Genomic DNA, 27,959 nt, shown 5'->3' on the forward strand with positions numbered 1-27,959 from the left:
AAAGTTAGAAGCCGCCTTACACCGGAGGCTTCCAGTTTTCCCCTGGAAAGAAAAGTAAGTCCGAACGCCCAAGGGATAGACAAACCAATAGGAAACGAGCTGAAAGTGCTCCAAGTAGCTTCCTTTTCGCGGCAACGTTAATTGCTTCGAGTACAAAAACCAAGGTAGCCAGTTATCGACGGTTTCGAGCTCTTCCTTCCTATCCATCTCCTTCTTCTCTCTCTCTCTCTCTCCCTTTTTCTCACACTTGTTCGTTCATAATCGCTCCATCCTTTTCCTTACTAGTCCGTCTTGCCATTTCTGCTCCAACCTGTACCCCCTCGACGCGCCGAACGTGTTCGCAACTCCGATAGGGAAAACTAATATTGAACATTCCTAAGTAGAATGCAAAGGGTAAGACCGAGCTTTCCGACGTAGAAAGAAGGAAGAAAAAGGGAGAGAAGTGAGATGAGGGTGGCTGCGATAGAGTGGGGGAGTCGAACTTGAAAGTTTTAAAAAGCAATTAAGAGCTTCAAACTCTGGACGCTCACTTCTCTCGCTACAACTCCGCCATTCTTCCTACTCGACCCTATCAACCCTTCTATGCGCGTGCTTGCTCGGTCCGTTTTGCGTCCGTGTGCATATCCGTGTGTCCGCCTTCGAACCATCCCTCTTTCCATCTACTATACTTCTTTCCTTGATCTTTCACCTACTTACACGAATTGCACGCAGAAAAAAAAACAAGTTGAGAAGGAAGATTTCATAATTCCTTCCAAATCGATAACGACGACTTCCCTCGAACCAGAAACTTAACTTATTTCCTTTTAAGTTCGATGAAAGTACTTGGCCGAGTAGCGTATCTCGTGCATGCGTCGAACTACACCGACGACGATTCTGTCCGAGTTGCTACAAACTTCTGTCCCGCTTTGGTAATAAAATTTATGCTCGGCTTTCGAACGTTGTAACTCGGTCACAGCAGGCGACAACATCGGAGTGATTAATCGAGTTCCGCTAGTTTTCTGGACATAGATCCAGCGATGACATCGGTTCCGTGGTTGCAAATTTTTAACGAACAAAAATTCTTCGTTCTTAATTAGGACGTAAGAGATTCCTCGAGTAACATTGGTATCTTTAAGACTACTCAAAAACGCTCGAACGTACCGCTCGTAAATCTCTGGGTTCTCGTTTCAGTTAGCGTTGTTTCGAGATTTCTCGAGTTCATATATCTACTTGAAGGAGAGAGAGAGAGAGAGAGATAAAGGTTGCGAACGGGGTATGCATAGCATGTAGGTGGTGAGCGCACTCATCCGTAACGCGGCTCCCATTGAAACTGTCGCGACCTCGGCTACGAGCACGCACGTCTACGCCGATTAGATTCAAATTCGTACCGAGAGCTGTCTCGCGCGCGCCACGAAATACGCGATGAGAATATTTTGTTCGGGAACCCGTGAATTTTTTCAAAGTCGCTCGATGCGCGTCCTTTTGTCGGCCGTCTCGTCCTTGGACTTGGATAATCCGTTTCAACTTGCGTTAGAAAAAGAAAAACGGAAAGTAATTAAAGGCGATTCCAAAGAAATTATGGCCAAGCAATAGCGAGATCGATCGATTCGTCTTATAATTCGATATTTTATTTATAGTCAAATTTTTTTCGATTAAACGAAGAGGAACGATCCTGGAGCGTAACCTTCGCAAGGCCAGGGAAAACCACCCACGCGATAATTTTAGAATCGCGTGATTAGAGTTCGCAGATTACGGCTTGCTCAGTGAATAATGACTTTAAAGCGTGCGCGTTAAGCGAAGGTATACAAACTATTGGCGCAGCAACCACCAAGCACTTTTTTCCTTTCCCTATCGCTTTTCCAACGCGTCCTAACACCGACTCCATAACAAATCGTTTGTAAAGGTCAGTTTCATCGCGAATTCGGCTACATTTTTCGCTTACGCCCGTCGATACTTTTCTCTGATCTTTTTTTCCTCTTCTACTTCGTGCTTCGCGCGATATTCGAAGCCAACAAAAATATCCCGTTCCATTGCCAGGATATTACGAGGGAGAGAAAAGCACTTTGCGATCGAGATGGACAAACAAGGCCGATTCGTAGTTTCAATTTTCGCTCTAAAATTCGGATTTTATGTCGGTCCAACTTCTTTTTTTTTACACCGTCGGGGGACACACGAGGGCGTACGTCTATCTCGTTATATTTTTTTTTTCTTGTCGTTACTTCGTAACGATCGGCGCTCGGCGAAGAGACGCAAGCTTGTCCATCAACGACCGTGCCGACCTTTAATACGCGGCAAACGTCGGTCGCGAAAAGTCACTTTTGCGTTTCACGCATTTATTTTATGATCGATTCTTCGTCCGATGTTGCGTTTTCTCTCGTTATCTCTTATTTTGTCCTTTTGCTACGAACCGTAAAATTCAATTCGTATCACTCGTTAGGACCTTAAAAAATCGAACCGTCATAAAACTAGAAAAAAAGGAACGGAACGTAGGGAAGTAGTTTAACAAGAATCGTATCGTTTTGTTCGGTGTATCGACGATGCTTCCGGTGTTCTGTTCATCAACGTGAAGCCCGATAAACCAACATCGGCGAATACGTGGCCACCGGCATACCTGAGCACGTAGCACCGCTATGTACTCAGTCATTAACGAGTAAACTCGCTTGAAACTTCTGCCGAGCACCGTCAAGTACACCACCATCGCCACCACTACCGCTACCGCTACACCAACACCAGCGCCATTGCCTATCGCTCGTTTCACCTTCGAATCCCCTCTTTCCTCCACGATGCTTTCGAAGGGTGGCGTCCTACGTAACTAAGCATCGACCAAATCTGAACCGGATCAGAGAACGCTGCCAGCGGGATACGAATCGTAACTAGCTAGACGTTATTCCACAGGATTTGGGTAAAGGACGAGCTTCCGATAGGCCGAACGAACGTTTCGTCGAATCTTTCGACGGCCGTCCGTCGTTTCCATCGGAGGGAATAGTGATTTATCATCTTTGTTATTGAACAGATCGAAATAGTCGATCGGGTTTGTCGATTTGTACGTAAGAATGAAAATAAAGGAGGATCCCAGTTAATCATCGTTATTTCCTTGTCAAAGGGTCGATCGAAGAAGGAGCTCGATTCTGAGCAATGGAGAAATCATGATACGTAACCAGAGAAACTTGCTAAGATCGTGTCCGGAATTGCGGTAGATACCTTACCTTCTTTGCCTAGATGGAAGGAAACCGTTCGATCAAATATTGAACCTTGTCCACATTCGATTACGAGTTTCTGCAGCGTTATTTGCCCCGCTCCGCCCGCAGAGGTGGTAGACCCGAAAGGATCTATTCTGGGAAACTCCATTATCTTGGACTCACTTTGGCATCGATATCCTGTCGGAAGTAAGTACTTTCGATTTAAGGATACTCCAAGTATCCTTCATCCGGTATCGATATTCGCTCGGATTAAACTCGTATAATTAGTATCAGGTATGTTTTTCATCGGCGAGTACGTAACGACCAACGAACATTTTCTAGCCGCTAATGTACTGGACACGAATAATTTCGATCTTAACAACCATCTAGCTCTTTGCGAAAGCTCTTAGAACGAGCAATGCACCGAGAATCTTAATATACACGGTCGATCGATAACCGGAATTAAAAACGATCGTTGCAAGAGACTTTTGAATGAGGTTTATCGCCCCCGCCTGTAACAATATTCCATCCATCTCTTCCTCCTACAGCGTGCACGCTTGGGATATCCGCGTCAGCAAGCCTGCGAATAAGTACGTACAGTACTTGCATAATTAATGACGTAGAAGACCCTCTTTTCTCCTCCGCCATGCGCCCTTCTTTTCTTCGTGTTTCCTCTCTTCAAAAGAGACGCACACGTAGTTGGAATCACGCGCGTAGTTTCACCCTCCCTCTCTCTCTCCCTCTCCCTGTCTCTCTGTTTCTCGTCCAAAAGCCAATACACCATTTATACCGAGAGTACTGAATTATTCCATGCTTGGGTCGCTCACTCTTTTCTTCGTAATTGTTTAAATATCGATCGAGTTCTCGGCGAATAGGCGGAGTTCACTACTACCTCGACTTACGCTTTGCCGTTATCATCGAATGACGGAGCATTATGGTTATTGCTCTCGTTCTCGTTAATCCTACGAGAAGATAATCGACATCGACGTTTAATCAAAATCATTTAATGAATTTTAAAAGCGATATAATTTACTCGTAAATATGTTGACTCTTTATATCGACGATTATCATTATCCTTTTATCTCGTATAGCAATCGTAGACGTTGGAAGTCGTCGTTCGTATGGCGTTTCGAACGTCCTGACACTCGGTAATTTTGCGAAAGGGAACTTGGAAACGAGTTGGAACGAATAAACGAGCTACGTAAGTTTTACCGTTCCACGGACTCGTCGTGCTAGCATCGTTCGTGCTGAGCTTGCCGAAATCGTTGAGAACGCGTCGCGTCTCGAGGACATCGAGATAACCGAACTTTTGACGTTGACTGTCGCGTCGACGAACCGAGAATTCCCTCGGGATCTCGCCAAGTATTGCTACGTATTATACGAGTTTATCTTAGCGTGTCTCTTACGAAAAGCCCATCATCGATTTTAATGTAAGTAAATAGAGAGAGAGAGACAGAGAGAGAGAGAGAGAGGGGGAGGGATATCGGTATTAATCATTTTAATACAACTCGTCCGATATCAAGATCGTCTTTGAATGGAAACAGTCGCGTTCGTCGATTAAGGAATCTTCATCAATTTCAATCGTCCAAGAGAGACTTCGTTTCGTATTCAGCGAGCGCAAAGATTGGACCTTTGCCAAGGATTAAACGGCGTAGTACGGAAAACAAGAAAATCCGAGACAATGGAAGTCATTGACGCAATATCGTGCCGAGGAAGAAGGAGAGTACCGATGGTTCTAGAAGCCAATCATCGAGCGAACCCTCTCTCTCTCTCTCTCTCTCTCTCTCTCTCGGACGATTTTCAATCGTCCCTCTGTTCTAACAAAAGACAAGGGCCTCCCTTAAAACCCAGCGAGATTATCATGAAGCAATCGACCTCTTCCCATCTGAATCGCAAAGTGGTCCCTTCTTCGAACGTAGCGAAAGATTGGATCGTTAGCCGAAAACTAAAGGGACATCAAACTGGCAAAGCACGTAGAGGAAGATCGAGAATGCTACGTATAAAAATAACGTCGGTATAAAATGGAATCCTCCATTAGCGGATCCTCGGAGTTCATGCGGGGGTTATCTGGTTCCCTAACCACCCATCCCCACCACCTCGTGGCCGTTATCTTAATGGTACTTATTGTCTTGACGTATAGTACATCTCCACCCTCAAGAGCGAGCGCAATTCTCACTGGCAAGCCCTTTCGCCAGGAGTAACCACCTCCTCTTTCTACTTTTCCACGCGCATTAAGCTCGTGCGCGCACGAACACACGCGCATCGGCGATTCCAGTCGTTATCACGGCTTGGAAATCACCCTTGCCTCTTCTACCACCACCTACGTACCAACCTCGCTTTTCTTCCTTCTTTCCTTTCATTTCTGCTTTCCGTCTTGTGCGTTCGTCGGTCGGACAGGAACGGCACCTTCGCCCCCACATCCTTCTCCTTTTACCCTCTACGTGCGCTAACAATGTATACGCCCGCTCTATTTCTCCATGTTGAATCTCGGGAACGAGGGAAAAGGGTGAGGGGCGAAGGGTTGTACATCGCAAGTACCACCCGTCTTATCCCGATCGGTAATTAGTCTGGCCCGAGTTTAAATGAGAAAGGGGTGGATCGAGGGTGGATATGTATTAACGGAGTATCGCTGATTGGACGAGCGTGGCTCAATTACTACTTCGAGATTACCCTGACCAATTTCTTCTTTTTTTATCTTCGTTTCCTTGAGAGCTAATAGCCACCGATCGTTTTCCGTTTGTCTTTCTCTTTAACAGAGAAATGAAACATCTGTTTTCTGCTCGCTCGAAGTAAATCTTTTTGCGCGTTCGTTTCCGTTTTCTAACGCGCGAATGGAAAGACACGTCGCGGAAGCAAGTTTAAGCGAAAGAACGAAATAGGACTTTCTTATCGCAAATTTACCTGTAACATTTTCTATCCTTCTCGACGAGATAAACGGCCTCTGCATTTCAATAAACATGATTTACGAATGGCGAATTCCCACATATCCTTCTCGAAATAAGAAGAGAGGAGTAAGAATGAGGATGCGATCGCATCGGGTTGCGGAATGAAGAGAAAGAGAGAGAGAGAGAGAGAGAGAGAAGGTGAGCGAAAAAGGAAGGACTTTAGAAAGGTATATGGAAAATCGAGGCGTGGAACTGTAGCGTGGATTTTGTATATGGAGGACGAAATTGGAGATCGAGTGGCGAATACCGGAAAAGTACTTGCTACTCGGTAGTGCAAACGAGTGTATTCACTCGGGCTATATCTTCCAAGTATACGGAGGAAAATAGGAGGATGTAACTCCCTCGTTCGTGCCTATACGAAAAATTGTGTGTGCATCTGTGTGTGCATACATTTTCTTTTTATGTGAAAATAGAAACACGTGTCGAGCTGGTATAAAAATTTAACACTGGTTTTTGTAACCTCGATCTGACTAATTTCCTCGTTAAAATCGAATTTTTGTAATAATCTCCTTCTGTATCTAGATTAAATCGTAGGAAAGGAGAAACGACGAGAATATAAGACGAGAGAAGTGATTGAGAGAGGAAGGTGATAAAGGACTGAAAATGTGCAGGGAAAACGAAAGAATCGGTATACGCTCGGTTTACTGCATAGAAATTCCAGCAACGAAAATGCTTACTTCGACATTTTGACCTACTTAGAAATCCACCGGAATGAAATGTCCTGGGTTGCGTCGAACAAAACGTTAGGAAAATTCACCCACAATTTTCGTCTTTTGCTTTCAAGAGAGGAGGAGACACACAAAGAGTTGCTAGAGAAAATCGAGCACGCGAAAAGTTTGGAATTGATTCGTAAGGACTTCCGGTCGTCGTCGTCGTCGTCGTCGACGTCGTCGTTTACAATTCGACGATCTTTTTTCTCTCTTTGGAATAGGAAATAAAAAAAGGAAAAGAAAAAACATAAATTTCTGTGGCTCACATTTTATTCATTCAATCTAGCCTCGTTATTCATTAAAAAATGTATTATTCACGAAGACTCTTTCTCTCTGTTTTTCTCCCGTTTCTCTCCCAATGGTATCTCTTTACAGTAGAATGCATAAATCGAAAATTTCGTCAAACGTATAAAGACACACATACTCGAGCCCGCACGAATATAGTCTATCTCCGTCGAAAACAGAACAAGCGTTCGTCATCGTAGTTCGCTTTTGTGCGGCCGTCATCGGTTCTCGTTCCGGTCGACGTTATTTTCGAGTCGCGACGAGACGCAAGGTAATCGACAAAAGGCCGATGTATGTTATGTATTTCCGCATTTTGCCTATGGTAAACAGATCGCGCGGCCTGAACATTGCTCGTCCTTGTCGTTCGAGCTTTGATAGCGATAGAATGCCTGAAAAGAAGCGTTCGTAATTTATATCCAAGAGGAGGCCTGTCAACGACAGTCACGACGAAGCGGTCGCATTAACCGACGAGAGAAAAAGACGAAGATGGAAAGAAGAGAAAAAAAGGGAAAAAAGAGTGGGGGAATGGAGGTAAAGAAAAAGAAAGAGACAGAGAAGAAGAAGCTTTCGCGGGTAATCATTGTCTTTTGCACTTAGCATTAAGCTTCGTTTCGCTAATGGCAGGGGAAAGATAAGAGTACCACGGTATGGAACTTTATATTTCCGTTGATAAGAACTGTTCTAAAGAAGAAAAGTGTGTGTTAGATTATGGCGCTTTTTCCTTCTCTATATCTCTTTCTCTACTTATTTCTTTCACTGATAGCCATCGATCGATATCGCATCGCATCGCTCGACACGTCGAAATAATGCAAGAAAGAAAGCGTTATACGTTTATTAGCTTCTCTTATTGATACTCGTAATATTATTTACCCGATATAACGTTCAAAGAATGACGTGCTTTGTGAAATTTATCGCACTTGCATACATTCTGAATAAAATTTAATCTTTCGCATGAACTTACTCCTCAAATCCCAATACCGACCCACGGTACCTTTCTCTACTCGAAATGGCACAAAACAAATACGTAATAACCCTAAACACACACGATTTATATATTCGTACACGTAATTTTCATTTCTCTCTGAATCAAGAGTCACGCACTTTGTATTTTATTTACTAATGTCCTTCAAGAAAACGATAACTGTTTTACCGCGTCGCACAAAGCGGTGCTTCTACTTAATAGAATTTCAAGTTTCACCCAGGGGTGCGAATGCGCTTTACATAAAATCCATAATGCGTCAAAAGTACACTCGCGAGCACGCGCCCACGCGCGCGCGAGAGAGAGAGAGAGAGAGAGAGAGGAATGTACAGAAGAGTCGGAAGTTTCGTGAACCGAGAACGGTTAAAGGTTAATAATCCAAAAGGCGATGCCACCGAAACGATTCAGTTCGAAGAACTCCGATTGAAACCGTAATCGTTACCACGATTCGTGGACACGTGTTCCTGGCTGGAGGAACCCAATGGACTTTAACTTCGTTTCTAACCACGCCATTGAACACAGACTACAATTTTCGAAAGCGTTCTCCAAGATTTTAACGCAGCTTCCTCTCCTAAGTAAAGGTAACTAACATCCCCCCGGTATTACGTAAACTCCAATCTCTTCCTCTTCGAATTACGTCTTCTCATCTGTGCATCGAGTTTTCGGATTACTTGGAAAAGATTTTGATCGAATCGACTTGATTATAAATATCTTTAACGATCTAATCACTGTTTTCTTCTTTAATAAAATATTGGAGAAAGGGATAGAGAGGGAGAGAGAGAGAGAGAGAGAGAGAGAGACAGAGCGATCGTATATATAGAAGATATATATAGAACGGAAAAAGGATTAGATTTGACGCCATCAATAAAGAAGACTTTTCATTGATGATATCTCTTGACTTGTGAGTGACGCGAGCTTCGCGAGTAGCCGATAAAAAAGGGTTAAAAGAAAAGACGATTACTCGAGTTCCTTCGAACGACGTATTAATTAACTGTAGAAATTTTCGCAAGACAGCCAAAGATCCTTCCTATTGATAATCGAATACTTTCGGAAGCGAGCTTGCGCTGCAAAATAAACGAGGTTATTTTTTCTTACAAAGTATCTTCTTTTACGTCCGTAAGTCGATAGCTCTTCTGACTCCGCGTACGGTATTACTACTAGTACACAATGCACTCGCATATTTTTCAGATATACGTATCTACATAAATATATACATGTTCGCTCGTATCGAATACCCGAGATTGCGGCAATATGCAACTTGGCTTCTCCGTTTTTGCTTTCTCTCCTCTCATCTCATTGTGGTTTCCTTCGTGGAATAAAGTCAAATCGATGTCCTACATTCTTGTCTTGGATTTTTCGCAGGAAAAACTTTTTCGTCTCCGTTTAATAAATGTTGCCTGTCGCGTGCAAGTTTTTCTCGTCGATTTCATTTCGTTTTCGAATGTTCTCATCGTCTCTGTGAATGGCTCGAACTCTTTTCAATAATACAGATCAAGCATTTCTCATAGGCGGTTAAATTCAATTCTATAGAGTTTCTAACACTACGACGTAAATAGTATATTGGCGTTTTCGGTATCGTAGAAACTTTTAAAACATAGAAACGCACTATAGCTGCGCCTCTTACATTATTATAACCATATACGACGATATATCGGAGTGGAACAAAGTAGTACAGGTCGATACTTGTCGGACGGTATGGGCGAGCGGAATTCTATCGTGTTTCTATATTTAACTCTTCTCGGAAAAATCGTAATCGAGAGGAAATTAACGCGTCTGATCGTTTAAAAAGAAAAGAGGACTGAACCATGTATTTACGACCACAAAATTACTTAAAATTAAAAGTATGAATCCTTGCGCTTTGTGCCAGTCCTTTTAAAATCTTAAAGCCGGCTTAAACGAGCTTAGAGAAGGGAAAAAGAGTTCGTCGAACGCTTACGCTTTTCAGGGCACCTACGTGTGAATTCCCACGGCACGAAACGCGTTTTAGAGAACGAGGAGGAGATAAAGAGATAGAAAAAGAGAGAGAGAGAGAGAGAGAGAGAGAGGAAATACTCCAGTAGGAGAACGATATATTATGCGCGATAACCCGGGAGTGCGGAAACGGGAAAGAGTTGTTCGGCCGTAAGTTAGTCGAACTATCGCTGATTCCGAGATATTTGCTTGGGATTACCTCTTCGTTTAACTTCCGCCTGTTCGGGGGTGGTTTGCCAAAGAGGAGAGCTTCCTCTCTACGCGTATGTCTTCCATCTTCGCGCATAAACGCGCGTACGTGTGTGAAAGCTCTACACGTTGGTCGCGCACGTAGATGTGGGGTAAATTCATGGTTAAGTTTGTTTCCTTTTTACTTTGCAAAGTTTCGTCGAATAATAGCTAAGTAATGAATCTCGTGGTTTTAGATAAAATCGTTTGTCTTAATTAGAAACGATCGATGTCTTGCGAATCGAAACGTGGTATAGAAATCCACGGAGAAATAAATTTCTCGAATTCGATATTAGATCTGGCGGAGAAAGAAGCTACGAAATTACCGAGGTACCTTCTGTTGCGATAAAATCCCCGGGAGTATACTCGGTAAAACTCAAACAATAGTCATTGCTCTCGCCGATGATAACGAACGCGGTTTCATTAAAAAGTATAAAAGTCTTGGAATGGATCTAGCCTTCCTAACAGAACCTTTAAACCGATTTTTTTCCTCCGAGCTGGCCGCTTTCTACTCGCTGGTACCGCCGCATGTGCCGGTTATGATAACTTTAATGGAAAAATGCTGAGAAAAATGAGGTAACCATTATTTGTATCAAACTTCATTCAACCAATACTCGATTTACTTAGCCACCAATTTTTATTCGTAATTTTAACTAAATAAAACCTATTGAGAATATTGCAATATTAATAATACTCCAAGCGACGAAATAGCGAAGAGTAAAACTCAAAGGAGGTAATTCGTTACTTATATTAAAAAATGATCTCGTTGATTCCAAAGCGTTATTAATTGCAACGATTTAATCATGAAAATTCTAATACGTTCAACGTTGCATAGCCTCTTTTCTATCGAACGTCTGTAAACGCAGGTTACGTATCCATGTAGAGAATACAAAATCAACTCAACGGTTTCTCACAGCTATTAACTGCGCCAGTTTCGATTTAAAGGATAACCGCAGACATAATAGTTGCATTATCGCTGCCAGAGGGTATTTCCTATCTGGCATTTAAGACATGATCGGGCAGTTTAAACGCTTCGCTTAGCACTCAATCGATTCCTATCCGAAAGTTATTAATGCCTTAGAAGCCTCCCTTCTCGAAAAGCAAATTCCCTGCTTCGTTACTTATACCTCTTTAATACTCGTTGCTAATCAATTATATCTAACAAAGTTTCTTTTCGGACGAGTCTATCGAAAAAGAGTTAAATCAAGCTCGATGACTTAAAAATGTTTTGGATCAAAGGAAGGAAAATAATTGCTTTAAAAATTGTACATTAAACGAAATCACTACGATAATAATTGCTCCAACAAAAAGTTCGCGTAAAAAGCATTCTATATCCTTTCGATTTATATCGTCTCTCTCGGCTATGGACATTAATGAAGTTAACCATGAATATTACAATCTAATTAATGTGCTCGTTTTAGTGGATTAAATAGAGTACAAGCGAGATAGACAGAGAGAGAGAGAGAGAGAGAGAGAGGGAAAGAGGATGAATTGCTGGAGAGTGGCGGAGGCTGAGCGAAAGTGTGGGTGGTCTTGGACGTTCCTAAAAGCGTTCCTTCTCGTTTTCGCTACGCTTCTCGTGGCAGACATTCTTTTTTCTTTCCGGTGGAAAAAAGGAGCACGCCATTCTGTAGTCGAACCGATACGAGCGTGACGAACATCTGGTTTTAATAAATTACGCGCATAATCTTGTTCTATTCTTTCTTACATTCTCGAAATAACTTTAACCGGTTCGTAATTGTTCTTAGATTGATCCTAACGATAGTGTCTTTATTTAAAAAAAAGAGAAGAAAGAAAGAAGAAACTCGTACGATTAATTTTACGAGAACGTACGAGCACGTTCATTCGCCTTCCCTTAACACAACGGGCGTAGCTAATAACGATATTTGTTTAATGAAATTTCTAATCCTTTCTAATCGCGATTAGTCCGAGATCATAACGACCTTGTCGCCTTCGAAAAGATTAATGTCTACGCTCGATCGCGTGACGTTTGTAGATTTCTCTCCTCGCATTTTTATCTCCGCCTCGCCATTACATTTTGCATTTATAGCGGAGATTAATCAGCATGCAGATCGTTTCGCCTTGGCGGCCTATGCAATCGTTAAAATTCCATCGCGGGAAGAAAAGTATACGGAGTGGTAAATCCAATGTTTCGATTCGCGAAGAATACTTTTATCGATTCGACGTAACCTTTCTTAGAAACGGTACGGTCTTCGTTAGATAAAATAATTTTAATGGAATATTACGCCTCGATAGATGTCACAAACGATTTAACGTCGACATCAAATTTACACCGTAAAAGTCGTAATAATAATTATTCGAGATGGCATGAAAATGATGTTTTCGGCGAGCAAGGACATATTTTCTAACGACGACAACGGCGAGGAAACAAGAGCCGTTAAGTCAGAATGCAGATTAAAATTGCATGATCGTTCTCCGGTACCCTTTAAAGCTCTACTCGCGTCGAACGTTCTGTCCAGCCATAGTGGAGCCTATAAATACGATAGCTTCCGCTTTACATTAGCTTATTTTGTATGCAGCTAATTTACATGTCCAACGGTCACGATAAAATTGGTTAACGCTGTTCCAAGCTTGCGAGCGAGCGCCACCCTTAATTTAAGCTTCGGTGTAAGCAGTTAAGCTCCCTGCTCGCTTTCCTAGCCTATACATTTGCGATTTGGCGTAGCTGAATTTTACAGACATTATTAAGGATTTCCTATACCGCATCGAATTCGAGTACGTAACTTATGCGAGACCTTTTTCCAAAACAAACTTTCGTTAAAATTGGAAAATCATGAGAAATAACGACATTGAAAAAATGAATAGAAAATATTCATTTGCGAGTCACAATAGAATTTGACTATTAAACGAGGCACTACTACCGAGTCACAAATATCCATCTAACACTTACTCTAACAAAGCTTAATCTTTAACTAATCCTTACCTTCTTCAGGTTCCCGGTATTAGGTTTCCAACAAGGAATTAAACGTAATCCGACGCACGGATTTAATGCCCAGTTTCGTGTATAATTACGAATCAAATGGAACGTGACGCACGGTTGCTCGAGAGAAACGTTGAAGATATAAATTTAGCGTTACGAGCTCATAATCGTAATTTAGTTTTTTCGTCTAAGCTTTTCGCAAGTATCAAAGCTTATAAAACGAGTCTCGAAATATTTTCGAGATGTCTTTAAGGAAGAGTTATTTACGCCGTCGGCGAAACGGTCTGCTCGATTACCCTCGATTGTTTTTTGATTACTTCTCTTCCGATCGTTTCTCCGGAACTTTCAGCTTCTTCTTCTTCTTCTTCTTCTTCTTCCTCCCCCTCTTCTTCTTTTCTCCCCTTGTCAATTTCGCTCACAGCGAGTTTCGAACGAGCCATCAGATAAGAAACAAGAAGAGAATGAGAATCGAGAGACATCGATGATGATTGGAAAGGCGAAGTGTTCCATTGAAAGCAAAGATTTCAATGGAAAGACAGGGGAAGGATGAAAGAGTGGGAGGGAGAGGGAGGTAGGAAGAGAGAGAGAGAGAGAGAGAGAGAAAGAGAGCAAAAGCGAAAAGAGAGATAACGTTATATCGCAGAGTAAATTCTCTTAGGTAAATGTCAGTCTGTGAGTTTTTGGCCGATTGGAAAACTTAGAAAAGGTCGTAAAAGTTTTGCGAACTGTCATTAGTTACCGAAGAGCGTTCGTGTCGGTAGTATCGACTAGTCGCTAAGCAATCGATTTCGATCCATCTTCTCCTTCTTACTCTTTATAACAAACATATTAAAGAAACAAGAGAGAAAGATGTAAGAAAGTAGATTGTTTCGAAGAAGGCAAAAAAAATATCTACCAAACGGAAGAACACACGTGGTGGTTTAACTTAGTTGTCTCTTTTATTCCTTTGTGGAAATTCTAGCAAACGAACACTTTACTCGTAATTATGTATATACCTATGTAAGTATATCGTGTATATAACGTCAGGCGCTTTCGGTATAACTTCTTCATACACTGTAGACGCATTGTTAAATGACAAGTTAATAAGTTTATTATAATTCTGAGAGAAGAGGAAATTCGCGGAATCGCTTCGCGAAAGTTTTGCCTTGAAATTAAATAAAACGAGGACGGAGGTTATTAAATTAAAAGGTAGCTTTAATTAGTTTGATAATAAGTTACTCTTTACTCTGGATATTCGGCGACGGAATTTGGATACTGAGAGGAAGATAGTTATGTTTTAAAAAGACCGCCGAGAATATTTCTTGGAAAATGTTGTTGGGAAAGGATCACTCTCTTTTACGATTTCTTCATTCTTTAACGAGTTCACGTGGGAGATAGAAATTCAATAAATGGACGCAACTGGCGCCTACGATCCGAGATCACATTCTTCTTCCACGTCTTTTTCGCCTCCGGGACTGATCGCGAAGGAAGAAAGGTCGTCTCCGGGGAACGCGTAGCAACTCCGTCCTACTCGTGTTTAGTCTTTTCTTCTCTCCTTTTTTATTTCTTTTTTTTTTATTTTTATTTTTATTTCGCTCGAAAGATACACAACCGAGTTATATTTTATCCAGGGACACATATTCTCGAGATGAATCGGGTCTCCGAACGAAAAAACGCGTAAATTAACTCGAAGAATTTATAATAGTTTTCATCGCCTCGATCGTTTTATCCGATAGGTACATCGTATTTCCTTACACATAAATTACTCTAGCGGATATAAATATTAAAATCTTTCTGATAGAATCGAACAACTGTTGTGTCGAGAAATCATTAGGTCTGCAAACTTTGCTTTTCCATCCGTCAACGGTAAGAACCAAATCAATCGCCGAATTTTCTCTTCTCCTACCTTCCATCCTGATCCATTAACTAATCGAATAGATCCGAAACGATCGGAGATTCAATCAGCGGTATAATTCTCTTCAAACGTTCGTCATCCCAAGCAGAGGTCTCGCACGAAAATCTTCTTTCTCCTTGATTCGATTTCCCGTCGCGTTCGATAGCTTCCTCCAAGTTCACCCTTCACCCTACTCCACCTCTCTAAAGTCATATACGTGTTTGAGCGTTCACGATCGAACGCTGCACCTGCTGGCCATCGCCCTTTCTCTCTCTCTCTCTCTCTCTCGTTTTTCTCTCACATACACGGTACTTTTCTCTTTCTCTCTTCCGACCAGCATCGGTCAAATTCGATTTTCCTTTTACATCCAAGCGTCTATTTGGAATAGTGATCGGTTCCGCTATCCGGAATAGAGAGAAGGTTAAAAAGAGAGGGAGAGAGAGAGGGGGGGGAGAAAGAGAGACCTTCCGACTGTCCAAAGTGGTAAACTAGATACGGCCGCGAATAGAAGGTGGAATAGAAGCGCGGAAGCGGGTCAGCTAGCCAATTCCGTTCGCAAGGTAGAAGCGATCTACCTAGCAGAACCTTCCTATATATTGCCCTCATCCTCTTTCTCTTTCCCTCTATCCCTCTCTTTCGCTCCTTTCACAGAGCCGCTTTCAGTCCCACTTCCATTGGAGCCGTCCCTTTTTCCAGAGACATCGTCCTCTTCGATGCATGGAAGCTTACGATCCTCTCAACCAAGCTCCTACCGCCTCTTCCTCACCTGCCTCATCGACACTGCACTCAAGAGGATTCAGAGCGAAAGAGGAACTCCAACGGGCACCTGGTAATAAACGGCTATTCTCGAGAATCTTTCGAAATGGACATTCTTTGGAAGATTCTACGAGTGGGCGAAAAGGGTGGGAGAAGGAAAGGCTGGTTATATCCTTACCGAAAAATTTTTCGTTCGTGTCCAGTTGCCGAGAAACGCTAGTATCTCGCAAGGGAAATCCATCAAACGCAACGTGTCCCCTTGGAACTTTTCTGACTTCTATAAGAATCGGTAGTCCGTTCCGTTCGCATTACCTCGTTCTCGTTCTCGTTCTACATCGGATCCTTGACAGAATTTCATCGGGATTTTTCATCGGTGTCGACGAACCGTTGGATCGTTCCTTCCTCTCTCGCAATTCCTCTTTATTCAGATTTTCGATATTTCAACGAGAACAGATCGAACGTTTTCATTTAATTATAATTAATTATTCGTAGGATCTATCGATCGACCTAAAAGACACTGGATATCTTTTGATTCGCACGAGCGGAAGTATTTTACCATCGTTTCCGAGTATCCCGCAACTTTTTTCCCTCGGTGAGAAACTGCACACGTGATGAGCGTGCCACCGACACGATCCACCTGCGTTTTCCCCCTTTTTTACGTACGACTTTTTTCCCTCCGTGTTTTTCCCTTTCCAATCTTCATTTGATATTCCAACGTGAGGCGTTCATAATCTCTCGCTGGGATACTTTTAAATCGTTCTCCCAATTTTTATCGATTTTAATTTCCCGATAGAAAACACATCCGAATCTTCCGTTTCGTACAAAGTGACAAGAAAATAGCTTGTTCTTTGGAAAATCTTAAGACGATTGCCTTTATGCGCTTCGACTTTGACGCGGTTATCGCACCAATTAACATCTCAGAGACGAAGGAAATACGCGGAAAGAAAAAGAGAACGTCAGTTGTGGTAAGGAGCGAAGGAGTATTACGCGTGTATGTGTGTAGAAAGAGACAGAAAGAGAGACGGAAACAGTTGGAGAAATACCAACGTTTCGCAAGACGACGTAGCACTCGTGTCATCTACGGCACAGCTAAGCTTAATTTCACGTCACACTGATGAAACTGTCTGCATACTAAAACAAAGAGACAGGCCGGAGGAAGCCGAGTAATATTAATACCCGATCGAAACGTTGCACCCCCATTCACCTTCACCGCGCTACCTCCCCTCAACACTAACGTAAGCCGGTTACGACAGAACGTTGCTTAATTTGATGTTCATTCAATTAATTCACCACGACCGACGGTACGAATAACAATGGATTCGAGGAACGTATGATAGTGTAAGCGTCGTCGATTCCCAACGCGCACGTTCTGTCTACCAACAGATATTCCAATGAATTCGCGAATTTGCGACAAGAGCGTTTGAGAAACTTTCTCGAACTTTGTTCTCGAGCTTTGTTTTGGATAAAAAAATTATGACTGTTCATGAGATATATATGGAGTATTTTCGTTTGAAAACGAGTCGATCGTTGAAAATTATGAGATATTAATTAACATTCGAAAGAAAAGAGAGGTAAGAGAAGACGGCTCTCAATCTTTCGAACCAATCTCAGATCCTTCTCGAGGAACACGAAGAAGATACGACACGCGAAAATATGACGTACACGTAGCACAACGATACATCAACGAGACTGGTACGTTAGAAGGGGAGAAAAAAGAAACGGGTAAAGAAAAAACTCGAAGCAAGAAAAAGAGAGAAAGAAAAGGAACAGGGCTGACTCGTTCGTTTGTCCTCTCTCAATAGAATATCCTCCGACTCGTTCTATTTTTGCTGGAAAGTATTTCGATGACTCAACGGTTAGATGGACATTCCTGTAGCAAAATGGACGAAAGGAGAGAGAGAGAGGGAGAGAGAGAGAGAGAGAGAAATCATGGTACATGCACGGCATGCAGTTTCTTTGTCACGGATTCTCTATCGGGATCGACGTCACGTTTTGTTTCGCGATTAGATATTTCTTTTTTTCTTCTTCCTTTATCTTCTACCTCGACAAAGCATACGAGCTTATCGTTAAGAAAAGAGAGATGATTCGTAAAAATTTTGACGACGATTTTTCTTTTCCATGTAAGAAGACGATCTACGTCGAAACGAGAAAATTGACAGCGTCAGCATCGATGGCTTTCGTAATCAGCTGCCAATATTTGAGCCTCGGCATATGTATACCGAATATTTACGTAAAGCGTATCGCCTACGAGGCATTCGCGCGTGTACAGGGTAACTCGATTCGGTCATGCAGATATTTTGGTTTCATAACATGTAAACGAACGCGTTTCGTTAATAACAAAAAATAAATAAATAAAAGATAAGGTTCTCGGAAATTTGACGAGACTTCCTTTACGTGTATATATTGTATACGTATACATAAATACGTATTATGTAGGGACTTTATATTTGGATATAGAGATGCGAAGAGAAACTATTACGTCGAGAACGTGTTCCGCGCGACTTCCTGCCGCGTAGACGCGGAAAATGTTAACAACGCAGTTTCGAGCCACGTCTTCGGCTTGCTGCCGAAGTAATAAGCGCGTATTAGCGGATCATTAGGTCGGTACGAGCGGTGATTAGCATCGAGGAGAAACTCCGAGGCAGAACGATAACCTTCGGCTGGAACGTCGGAAAGACTTTTGCCATGGTGACACCGGATGTTACCTCGCTAATTACGATCTTGTCCAATACTTAACGCTTTTTCCACTCTCTTTAACTATCGTTTCCTCTTTTTCTTTTTCTATCCGTCCGATATAAATTCTTCTTTCTTCTCGTCTAAACTTTCGATTCGATGAAAAATCGGCTAATCGAAAAAAAAAAAAGAGAGAGAGAGAAAGAGGAAACGAAGCGAATCGGGATGTGCATCGATCCGAGCATTATCGAAGCACAGCAGCCTTGAGAATTCTCGTGTCCTATCGTGGCCCGCCATAAATTCCAGGCTGTACGGCTTAAAGCAAATCGTAACACGCTCGTAATCTCTTTTCTTCGAGTAAAGCCTGAACCGAACACCAACGGCGAGTGGGTGGCTCTATCGTGCAATCTATTTCTGAGTTAATTACCGGTGAAATAAAGAAGTAGGGCATCCTACTCTGTTATCAAAGTAGAATCCCGAGGTAAGAAAAGTTGCGATAACACGACTTTTCGACTTTAGATACTTTTCGACTCCGCTCGAGGATCGTTCCTATGTATAATCTCATCCTAATTTGATCGAGTAGTAATTTACGCTTTGTGCTCGACGTAAATCTATTCCTTCGTCCCTAAATCGTGGCAGAATGCTTCGTCAGTTATCTCTACAACGAATTATCGATTAAATTTTCGACGGGTACCGTGTACGAAATAATTGTGGCATAAAATTGATTAATTACTGGAAAGTGACAATTATCGAAATAATAATAACTGAAATTCGCTGGAATGACAAGTCCTGAACGCGTCGTATCACCGGCCAAGGGTTTGTCAGCTTCAGCATCGCTCGCAAATCATTTCACTTACCGTGATCTTGAGATCCCTGGAGTCGCATGTGTCGTATCTTCTGCTGAAACGTAACACGGTGTGCGTCTTGTTCTCGTAACCCAATAGGAGACGATAATCTTGGCTCGAATCCACCTCTGGATCCTTGCTCACATCCTTCATATGTCGATCCTGTAACAAACGAGGGTACCACAATGGTGAGTTTCTCTGCCAATTACACCGTTCGAAACCGCAATTTAGTTCCGTCGAAGCGTTACACAAAAACGTAGAAAACCGAAATTGGAGAAATGTAAAATTCCTAGAAAATTTCACAGCGAATTTCAACGCAAAAATCGAATTAAATATTAAAACGCGATGACATAAAAAATCAAAGATAAATAATTTCAAAAATGTCTTGCTTCGGTCATCGACGAGGACACGAGGGACGTCCGAGGCTAAGAAATAGAGAAAGAAGAGGAGAACAATGGAGTAGAGAAAGAGAGAGAGAGAGAGAGAGAGAGTCATGAAAGACACTCATGGTTAAAGAGAAGCGTCGAAGTGATCGGACGAACGAGACGAAGTTAGTTAGCCGTCGAGCGAGCTCGAAACCTTCTCCGATAGGTTCGAGGACAAGTTTTTCTGGCGGATTCCGCACTGCCGCCTCGATATAATTATCTCGTGGCGGAGGTGCCGCGGCTCTTCGGCTTCTGCTTGCACGCTTCGAAAAGGACCGACACGAGGTAGACGATAGGACGACGCCTTTCGAAACGATTCGATGCCATTGTTCGCTCGTAAAGGATCCCTTTTCTTTTCTCCGCCAGATGGTTTCCTCTTTCTCTTTTTAACTTCTACGTCGACTTTCTCTCTTTCGTTCTCTCTCTATCAGACCTTCCACCTTCTTTTACCCTATCCACTTTCCAGAACAGGCTTTATTAAAATTGAATTTAGCCGCAAAGGCCGATCCCGTGCGTCGTCGAAGTCACGCGCGTTATCGTAGAACGACTCGGTTCGCTCGCTTTTATATGGCAATTTCACTCCCTTTTTTGTTCTCTCGTTCTCCGTTATTTTTCCTTTTTCCTTTCCATTCTTCGCTAACTTTGTCGCACGGTGATTAGTTCGTCGAAAACTTTCGAAGCAAATCCTTCTTTTTTTGTTCAAGTTTAATGAAAAAGGAATACATTTTGGATGAAAATTGAAAAGAAAGAATAAAAAAGATTCTTTTTTGTCGGCATACTCTCTATTCCTTGACTCTTTTCATGTTCCATCAGAAAAGAGCCAGCAAAACCAGGAGGTATGCGGAGGCACGTCGCGACGCTAGGGGATTCAACATAACGAGCAATTATAGCAATTATGTCGGACCAATTCACCGCTCGCACAATACTCCGTCAGCTCGTGCGTTGTCATAGACGGGGCGCGACGGTATAGGAGCGCTCAGCTCGTGCCGTTGTCGGCTCTGGTCCGGCCGACGCTTCGGTCCAGGCTATAACCGGCCAATGGCCGCGGTTTAATTGCCCGTATCTAGACGAGATCAAAGCACGTGCTCGTCGACGTCGATGGGGTACGATTAAGTACGAGAATATTACGGGACGTTCAATGCTATGCGTACAGAAATGCGTCGCTCGCTTTTGCGAGTATTCGAGGATGTGTTCTTTCGTTACATACTTTTATTTAACAGATACCTCGTACCCATTCGATAACGATGACATGCTCCAATAATCATCGTTTATTGAAGTTAATCGTTTAATTTACACTTTTATGGTAAAAATATTCTTCTATTCTCTTCGACTTTCAATGCGCGATTTACAACGTTTGCGGGCCCGAAGAGAAAAGACCGGCTTTATAAAGCAACGATATAAAGTTATAAACGATGAAAGGTGGACGGTCGCGAGCTTCGTACGCGTACGCATAGAAGTATAATTCTCTTTTCGTCCGATTGTTCGCCGTACGTCACGTTTATCGCCATGCATTTGCCGCTAGCGCACGTGAGTTCATCGTATCCGTATGACGTGTATGTGAGCGCGTATGTACATACGTCCATTAAATATATAGGTACACACGTGGAAAATCGTGTTTCCGTGGACGGGGTACGCATTCGAGTAGATTCCATACCGAACCGATTTCACGGTCCAAGCAGTCGTACCAATTACTATCAACCTGTTCATTTTCGTCCGGCGGAACTGTTCGTTAACAAGGCATTTGTAGAAAAATTTTCGATTTCCTCGAAGACGGAAGACGTCTTTCAAACGATTATTGTAACGCTGTTATTAGAGAGAATTACAATTGGGAATTGTAAGGAACAAGGCTAATGACGAATCAATTGACGACGATTAATTTTATGAGCGTTCGACCCCGTGAAGGGGGGTTTACAGCAAAGGAACGTAAAAGGTCGATTCGGCACGATGCGACGCTAAGCCGAATGAGTCCAAATCGAGGAATAACTGACACGAACTCTGGACGATTTCATTCGACGTTACGATCGATCGATACTCTCGCGATTTTCCACTGTATAAAATTCGGTAAATAAACGTACTCGTACGATACCCTTGATCCTTTATGGAACTTTACGAGTGTCTCGACTCTCGTTGCAGTTAAGAGTAAATAGTACGGACGTATGCGCTATTTTATAAAGTCGTCCAATCGTATATTAGTCTAGTTCATGTAAATCATACAACAGCGCGAAGCCGTCGATCGTCCGAGATAAAGCTTCTAGTGTTTTTCGAACACGAGGAAAACTCGTGAAATCGATAAGAAAAATAAAAGTCAGCGAAGCACGAAAGAACTCTCGTGAAAGAAAGAAATTCTTTTCGAGAACTCTCCTTCGTGTTTCAATCATCTTTTCGTACGATAAAAGACGTGATCATATTGAAAGCACCCGGGAAAGCGTAAAATCGAGATCTTTGTCGACCGGGAGAGCTCTCGAAAGCATGCAAGCTCGCGGGGAAACGTCAAAGATATTTAGCGATATTATCTCGTCAGGCACAAACGACAATTTACTCCAAAGCAGTAAAACTCGCCTCGTTGACGATCCAACGAACGAGAATGATATTTACTCTGTCCCTCTCATCTTGATTCTTCGACAAGGACGAGAAAGGTCTGCCGCTCTTCGCGTAATCGTCGCGTTTTTCATCCTTGATTACATCCGTGAAGGTTGAAAAACGTCGAAAGAGGGAGAGAGGTAGGGAGGGAGAGAGACGGAGCAGACACAGAAACAAAAACAGAGACAAAGAGAGAGAAAGAGAGAGAGAGAGAGAGAGAGATATACACACGCAAAAGAAAACAAACAAGTAAGAGAATTCGCATGAGTGTTGCGTGTGTATATCTGGTAGGAAGAGCACGTTTACTCACTTTTCTCGAGCGTGAAACGCACGACGGCTATCCCAACGCATTCTACTGAAATAATGAAATTGATAACGCGTCGAGCAACGAGAAGCATGGTACACGAGAAGAGCGGAAAAGAGCGAAAGAAAGAAAGAGAGAGAAAGAGAGAGAGAGAGAGAGAGAGAGAGAGAAAGCTATTGTTTGTATCGACACGCGATCGAAAAAAATTGCATGAAGGCAACACGGAGCATGGAAATCGTCGCTACGAGATAACCATTCCTACACAGCGTTCGTTTCCTAGATCTGGCGAATCCGATAAGAGCGAGTACGGCTTTACTTTCTCGTTATATGCGCTTTAAAACGAACAATAGTAGTGGTAGATGCACGCGAGCGAGCGTGCGAGCGGATACACGGGAACGGGGAAATGTCATTTTTTAATCTTCCGATATCCCACGAAATTGTTATAACTAAGGTCACTCAACCCTCTGCCGATGAAACGATATGCGAATGGTGTTAATTGTTTAACGAGAAGTTGCGATCGAGCGTGAAAGGACGTTTTACATTTATTCGTGGAATTAGGAGAATCTGCCAATTCGCTGTGAAGAAATTGCGCTCTAGGAAATGTATGGACAGTCTTTTTTATATCCTTTTCAGAGAAGGGCGTTGTTACGCGCTCGAGAACGATTAAATCGATACTCCGGTTACTTGTTTAGAAACGTCACGCTCGATGGACTCGCCTGAACCGCGTACGACTGACCAGCATCGAGAATACCGACGACGATATCTTTTACGAAGGTCTTCGTACGAAGTATCATTACGTATACTTTCGAGAAAGAAAATAGATTTTACGAAGGATGGTATGCCTATTCAGGGGATTAGAGAACCGCGAGTAATAAGTCGAGATCGCTAATTGGTATGGTACAGCGGTCCGGACGTTAAAGGTTAATGGATCATATGGAACGTGGTCGAGTGTCATCCATGCACGTGGTGGAATGGCGTTTCTCTTCCCCTATTCTCTCGCAGCCTCGTTTCGATTCAGACCACGACGGTTCGAGATAATCGAAAGGCTGGATTTTACAAAATCACCGCTTTTTACGGATGCCGTCGCCGTTTCGCTTTTTCTTTCGCTCGCCTCTTTGGCGGACAACGAGAAAAAGTACGTAAAGGAAGCGCTACAGATAAAGGGAATGTAGGGTGACCGTAATAAACGGAGATAAAAAAAAAAAGAAAGGAGCTTGCACGTAAAAAACTACGCTCGGTTAGAATTATTCGAGACACGATTCATCTTGACGTTAATCGTGGTACCTACTAAAAACGTTTTACGTCTTTTACGTCGTTCGATAAATTACATAAAGTTATCGTTACATCGAATCGCAATAAGAAAGTTTGCCTTCTCATTTCGTAGCGATGCTAGCGATTCCGAATTAATAATAATTTATAGTTAAAGGGTGCTATATATGCGATAAAATTTCATGAGATTATCTATTATTCCACTTTGTTACCAGTCTCCATTTATTTCACTCATCCTCTATCTCCTCTCTATATTCGAAAAATCTAAATACTAGCGTCCGTATGTTCTCGTTGCTTCGTCCCTGGATACGTATCTTGCTTCTAAAAGGAGAAAGATTCCAGAAAGCGATTCATCGCGCTCGTAAATCATCCTCGTCGTATTTAATATCGCTCGATGCTGACTCGCGCGCTTGGAAGCGCGCTACTCTGACCCTTTTCTTCCATTTTCTCTTATTTCATTTTGAAGTAAGAGATAAATAAATGAATAGAAATGTAAACGTCGCCGTCGTACCAAAAAAAAAAAAAAAAAAAAACATTACGCAAAGAAAAAAGGCATTCGTTCGATTGTAAAATGAACGATGTTGCGTTTTCTCGATTACCGATCTCGTAATAAACCATTAGCTCGTAAATGACGGAGTTACAACTTCCGAGCGAATCGTAGGATAAATTTCGTTTTATCTCTTCACCGTGTGACTTCGTACGCGGTATCGTTTCTCGTAAGAAAGAACAATCTACTTGCAATTCGCGTTGATTTGTATTCGTAGAATGTGCGAAATAAATTTTAGGAAAAGCTACGTCACGCTTTAGTCATTTTTTAGAACACAGTCGTGTTCAACGAACGAAACGAAATAATTCTTACGAAAAAACGTGGGCTTGATTTACTTTCACGAGATTTCGTACACACTTGTAGTTAACGAAGCAATAATCGATAGTTAACAACCATCCTCCATTTTTACTTTCTTTCTCCATCGCTTGAAAAAAAGAAGTCAAAAGAACGATCGGTAGATCCACGGAGGACTCTTGATCGTGCCGCCAAAGTCTGGTGGAAGAAATGGCGAAGATTAATACGAGAGAGAGGGGAGAGAGAGAGAGAGAGAGAGAGAGAGAGTTCTTACAAAAGAAAATTGACGTTCGGATATAGCCGTGGTAAAAAAGTCACCGTTCATCGAGCAAGCCGAACGACGACGACGACGACGAAAGGGAAAAGAGACGAGAGCTCGCAGAGTTTGCTCTTCCTTGGTCTAATTCATTCGTAACTTCTACATCCGAGGAGCATAAAAGACGAAAAGAGAGATAGAAAAAGAAGAAGCGTGCGTGTGTGTGAAAGAATGAGACTTGCCGACGAAGAAAGGAAGGCCGAAAGACGTAAAGACGCTCTGCGGTAGGCAGTGAAAAATCTCTGAGCCATTCTTCATCTTCTCTCTCTCTCTCTCTCTCCCCTCACTCTTTCATTCTCTTTCTCGTCTTTCTTTTTTCAACTCGATAGAAAGGAAGAAAGATTCTGGACCACTAATACCGAGGCTACCGCGGCGTTCGACGACGACTCCCTAACCCCTTGAATGCCACCCGCATCAGATAATATTTAAATTGATGATAAACATTTATAAAAGCGTTTTGTTATACAGAAAACATATTTGGATCATCGTGGCTCGGGATTCGTGCGGCCTCCGTTAGGTCGGAAGATTATGAATTCAGACCCTCGACAAACCCATTGTCCGTTGTTGGAACCCATCTCCATAACGGGTCCTTTTCGTTCTTGCTTTCTCACTGAACCAACCTTCTACTCATCTCTCTTTTTCTTTCTTTCTTATCTTCACGTCTATCGAATCGTTAGAGAGAAAGAGAGAGAGAAAGAGAAAGAAGTTCTTTATTCCTTCAATTTTTAACAACCGAACTATTTCTTATATATATATGTAATCACGAAGGGCCATATAAATTACGAGATGAAATATAATTTTCTAGCCTTTCAGACTCTGCCTTTTTTATTTCTTTCTGTCTCTGTCTCTCTCTCTTTCTCCCTTCTTCGACTCTCTTTGGACCTTTTCCCAGGCAGCTCGACCAAGAGCCCGTTAAATCCGTCGTCCCATCTCGCGATCGTTTTGTAAGACCAAACTCGACTCGCGATCCCATTCTCCGATTGTCTACTTCGTACTCCGTCGACACGGGCTTCTTAAATCGTTCGAAGGATTCGAAAGGGCTCGGTAAAGGGTCCTCTCCGAGCGTGCTTGGAGAACGTCAACGACGTTAATCGTGTCGGAATAAAACGCGATCCTATCGTGACGAGAGACGTACGTAGGTATACGCCGTCTTCGAAAAAGTTAGAAAGGACGAGAAATAGGGGAAAAAAAAGAACGAGAGATGTGTGTTACCGCGACGTCGCACAAGTTTCTTCCGTCTCACTTTATCGTAATTCTCGTGGCATTTATTTGCAGATGAGCGAAATTCTTTTAAACCGAAACTAATAACAAAAGTCAAACCAATCGTAAGTAAAAGGATCTAAGAAAAAAGTATTGAAATTGATTGAATGCCTTGATCACTTGGAACGAGACAAGTAATAAAAAGGAAAAGACGACATTCAAGATCGTGGAAAGATCGTTTTATCGCGCCTCCAATTTCACTAGAAACTCTCCAGTAAGGAGAATTCAAAGAGCCCACGTCGTTTCCTGTTACTTTGATCTTTGGCGTGGACTTGTAAAATGGTCGAGTCGGCGCGTTTCTTTCGTTTCGAGAGAGGAAAGAAGAAAAAAGTGAGAAGAAATAGAGAAACACTTGGCTCGATCTCTAACACCTTCGAGACGTCAATAACGTCTTCTTTCAAGCAGGTACGACACGCATCGAGAACGGAGAGAGCCCTTTGGGGCTCGCGAAACGAGGAGGGTGTCAAAAGAGTACGGCACTCGTAAATAAGAGAAAAAGATGGAGAAAGAGTAATCTGAGAAGCTTCCAAAGGATTACGAGTCTACTCCGGGAAAGATCGAACTTCGCGATAGCAAAGTCCTTGTATACGCACGAAAACGACCGAGCGGCAAATCAAATTGAAACATTTCGCACCTGAACATCTGCCCTTACTTTTCATCTATCTTTCTTTACTCCTCCCTCTTTTTCTTCCACGGTCCATCCTCCCTTGAGTGAATTAAATCGCTGGACTTTCTGGGAGACGAGATTCCGTCCTATCTCCTCGATCGGTGACAACGGTATAAATCTTTGAGAAAGGGAAAATAAGTTCGTTTCTCGCTATTCGGTTAATTTTCACACGACATCGATCCTCTTATCGTCGAGCATCGAGAAAGAGAGAACGGGGAAATTTATCGGGTCGTTTCTCGAGTACGAACGGTTCCTTCGAGATCTCATCTCGTTAATTATTTTAGAAGCATGGAAGATGTACTTTTCCATATAATATACTTAACACGTGTTTCACGACGACGAGTTAAAAGGTCTGGTCTTTTTTCGCGGACGAGCATCGTAGATATCGAATAGACTTTTTTCTTTTCATCTCGTCCTTCCACTCCTCCGCTTTCCTTCCCGTCGAAGGACGCGCAGTCTTCGGTGTCACTTTGAGGATAAATATTAGTAGCAGGTTTCACGAGATTCTGTTCAGTCGCTCGTGAAACTATACGAAGGGACGAGGAGGAGGAGCGAGGTGGGGTTGAGGTTGGTATGGAGAAGAGTAGTCGCACGCATTCGAGATTCTTACGGAGGGACCATCGAGAGGAAGGAAAATGATGGAACGAGGCGACGATTGGAAAGGAAAGGTTGACGCGCTGGACACTGCCTCTCTCTCTCCCCTTCTTCGCGCTACTTTCATTTCGAGTCTCGAATATGCTGTTTTCGTAGAGCGTGCGTTCAGATCGTTCTCGAGACGGCCATGACGTTGAAATAAATTCGCATCTAAAGATGCGTTCTCCTCCATTTTGTTATTTGGATCATTTTTGTCAATTGGAAATTTAATTCTCCTTAAGAATTAATATCCGCGAGTATTTCTCTTGGTAAATATAAATATTTAAAGAAGTATTCTAA

At 42.5% G+C, this 27,959-nt stretch overlaps 1 protein-coding gene across 2 annotated transcripts in view; it reads right to left on the bottom strand.

Moving 5' to 3' along the window:
• Nucleotides 1-27,959, bottom strand: part of LOC127065330 (MOXD1 homolog 2) — a 149,967-nt gene that overhangs the window by 17,891 nt on the left and 104,117 nt on the right. For both annotated transcript variants that reach the window (XM_050997514.1, XM_050997513.1), the window contains exon 4: nucleotides 19,377-19,526. In XM_050997514.1, coding sequence (XP_050853471.1) covers nucleotides 19,377-19,526 — 150 coding nt within the window. The remainder of the gene's footprint in view (nucleotides 1-19,376; nucleotides 19,527-27,959) is intronic.

This window comes from Vespula vulgaris, chromosome 7 (genome assembly GCF_905475345.1).
Source record: "Vespula vulgaris chromosome 7, iyVesVulg1.1, whole genome shotgun sequence".
In the NCBI taxonomy this organism is placed as follows: Eukaryota; Metazoa; Arthropoda; class Insecta; order Hymenoptera; family Vespidae; genus Vespula; species Vespula vulgaris.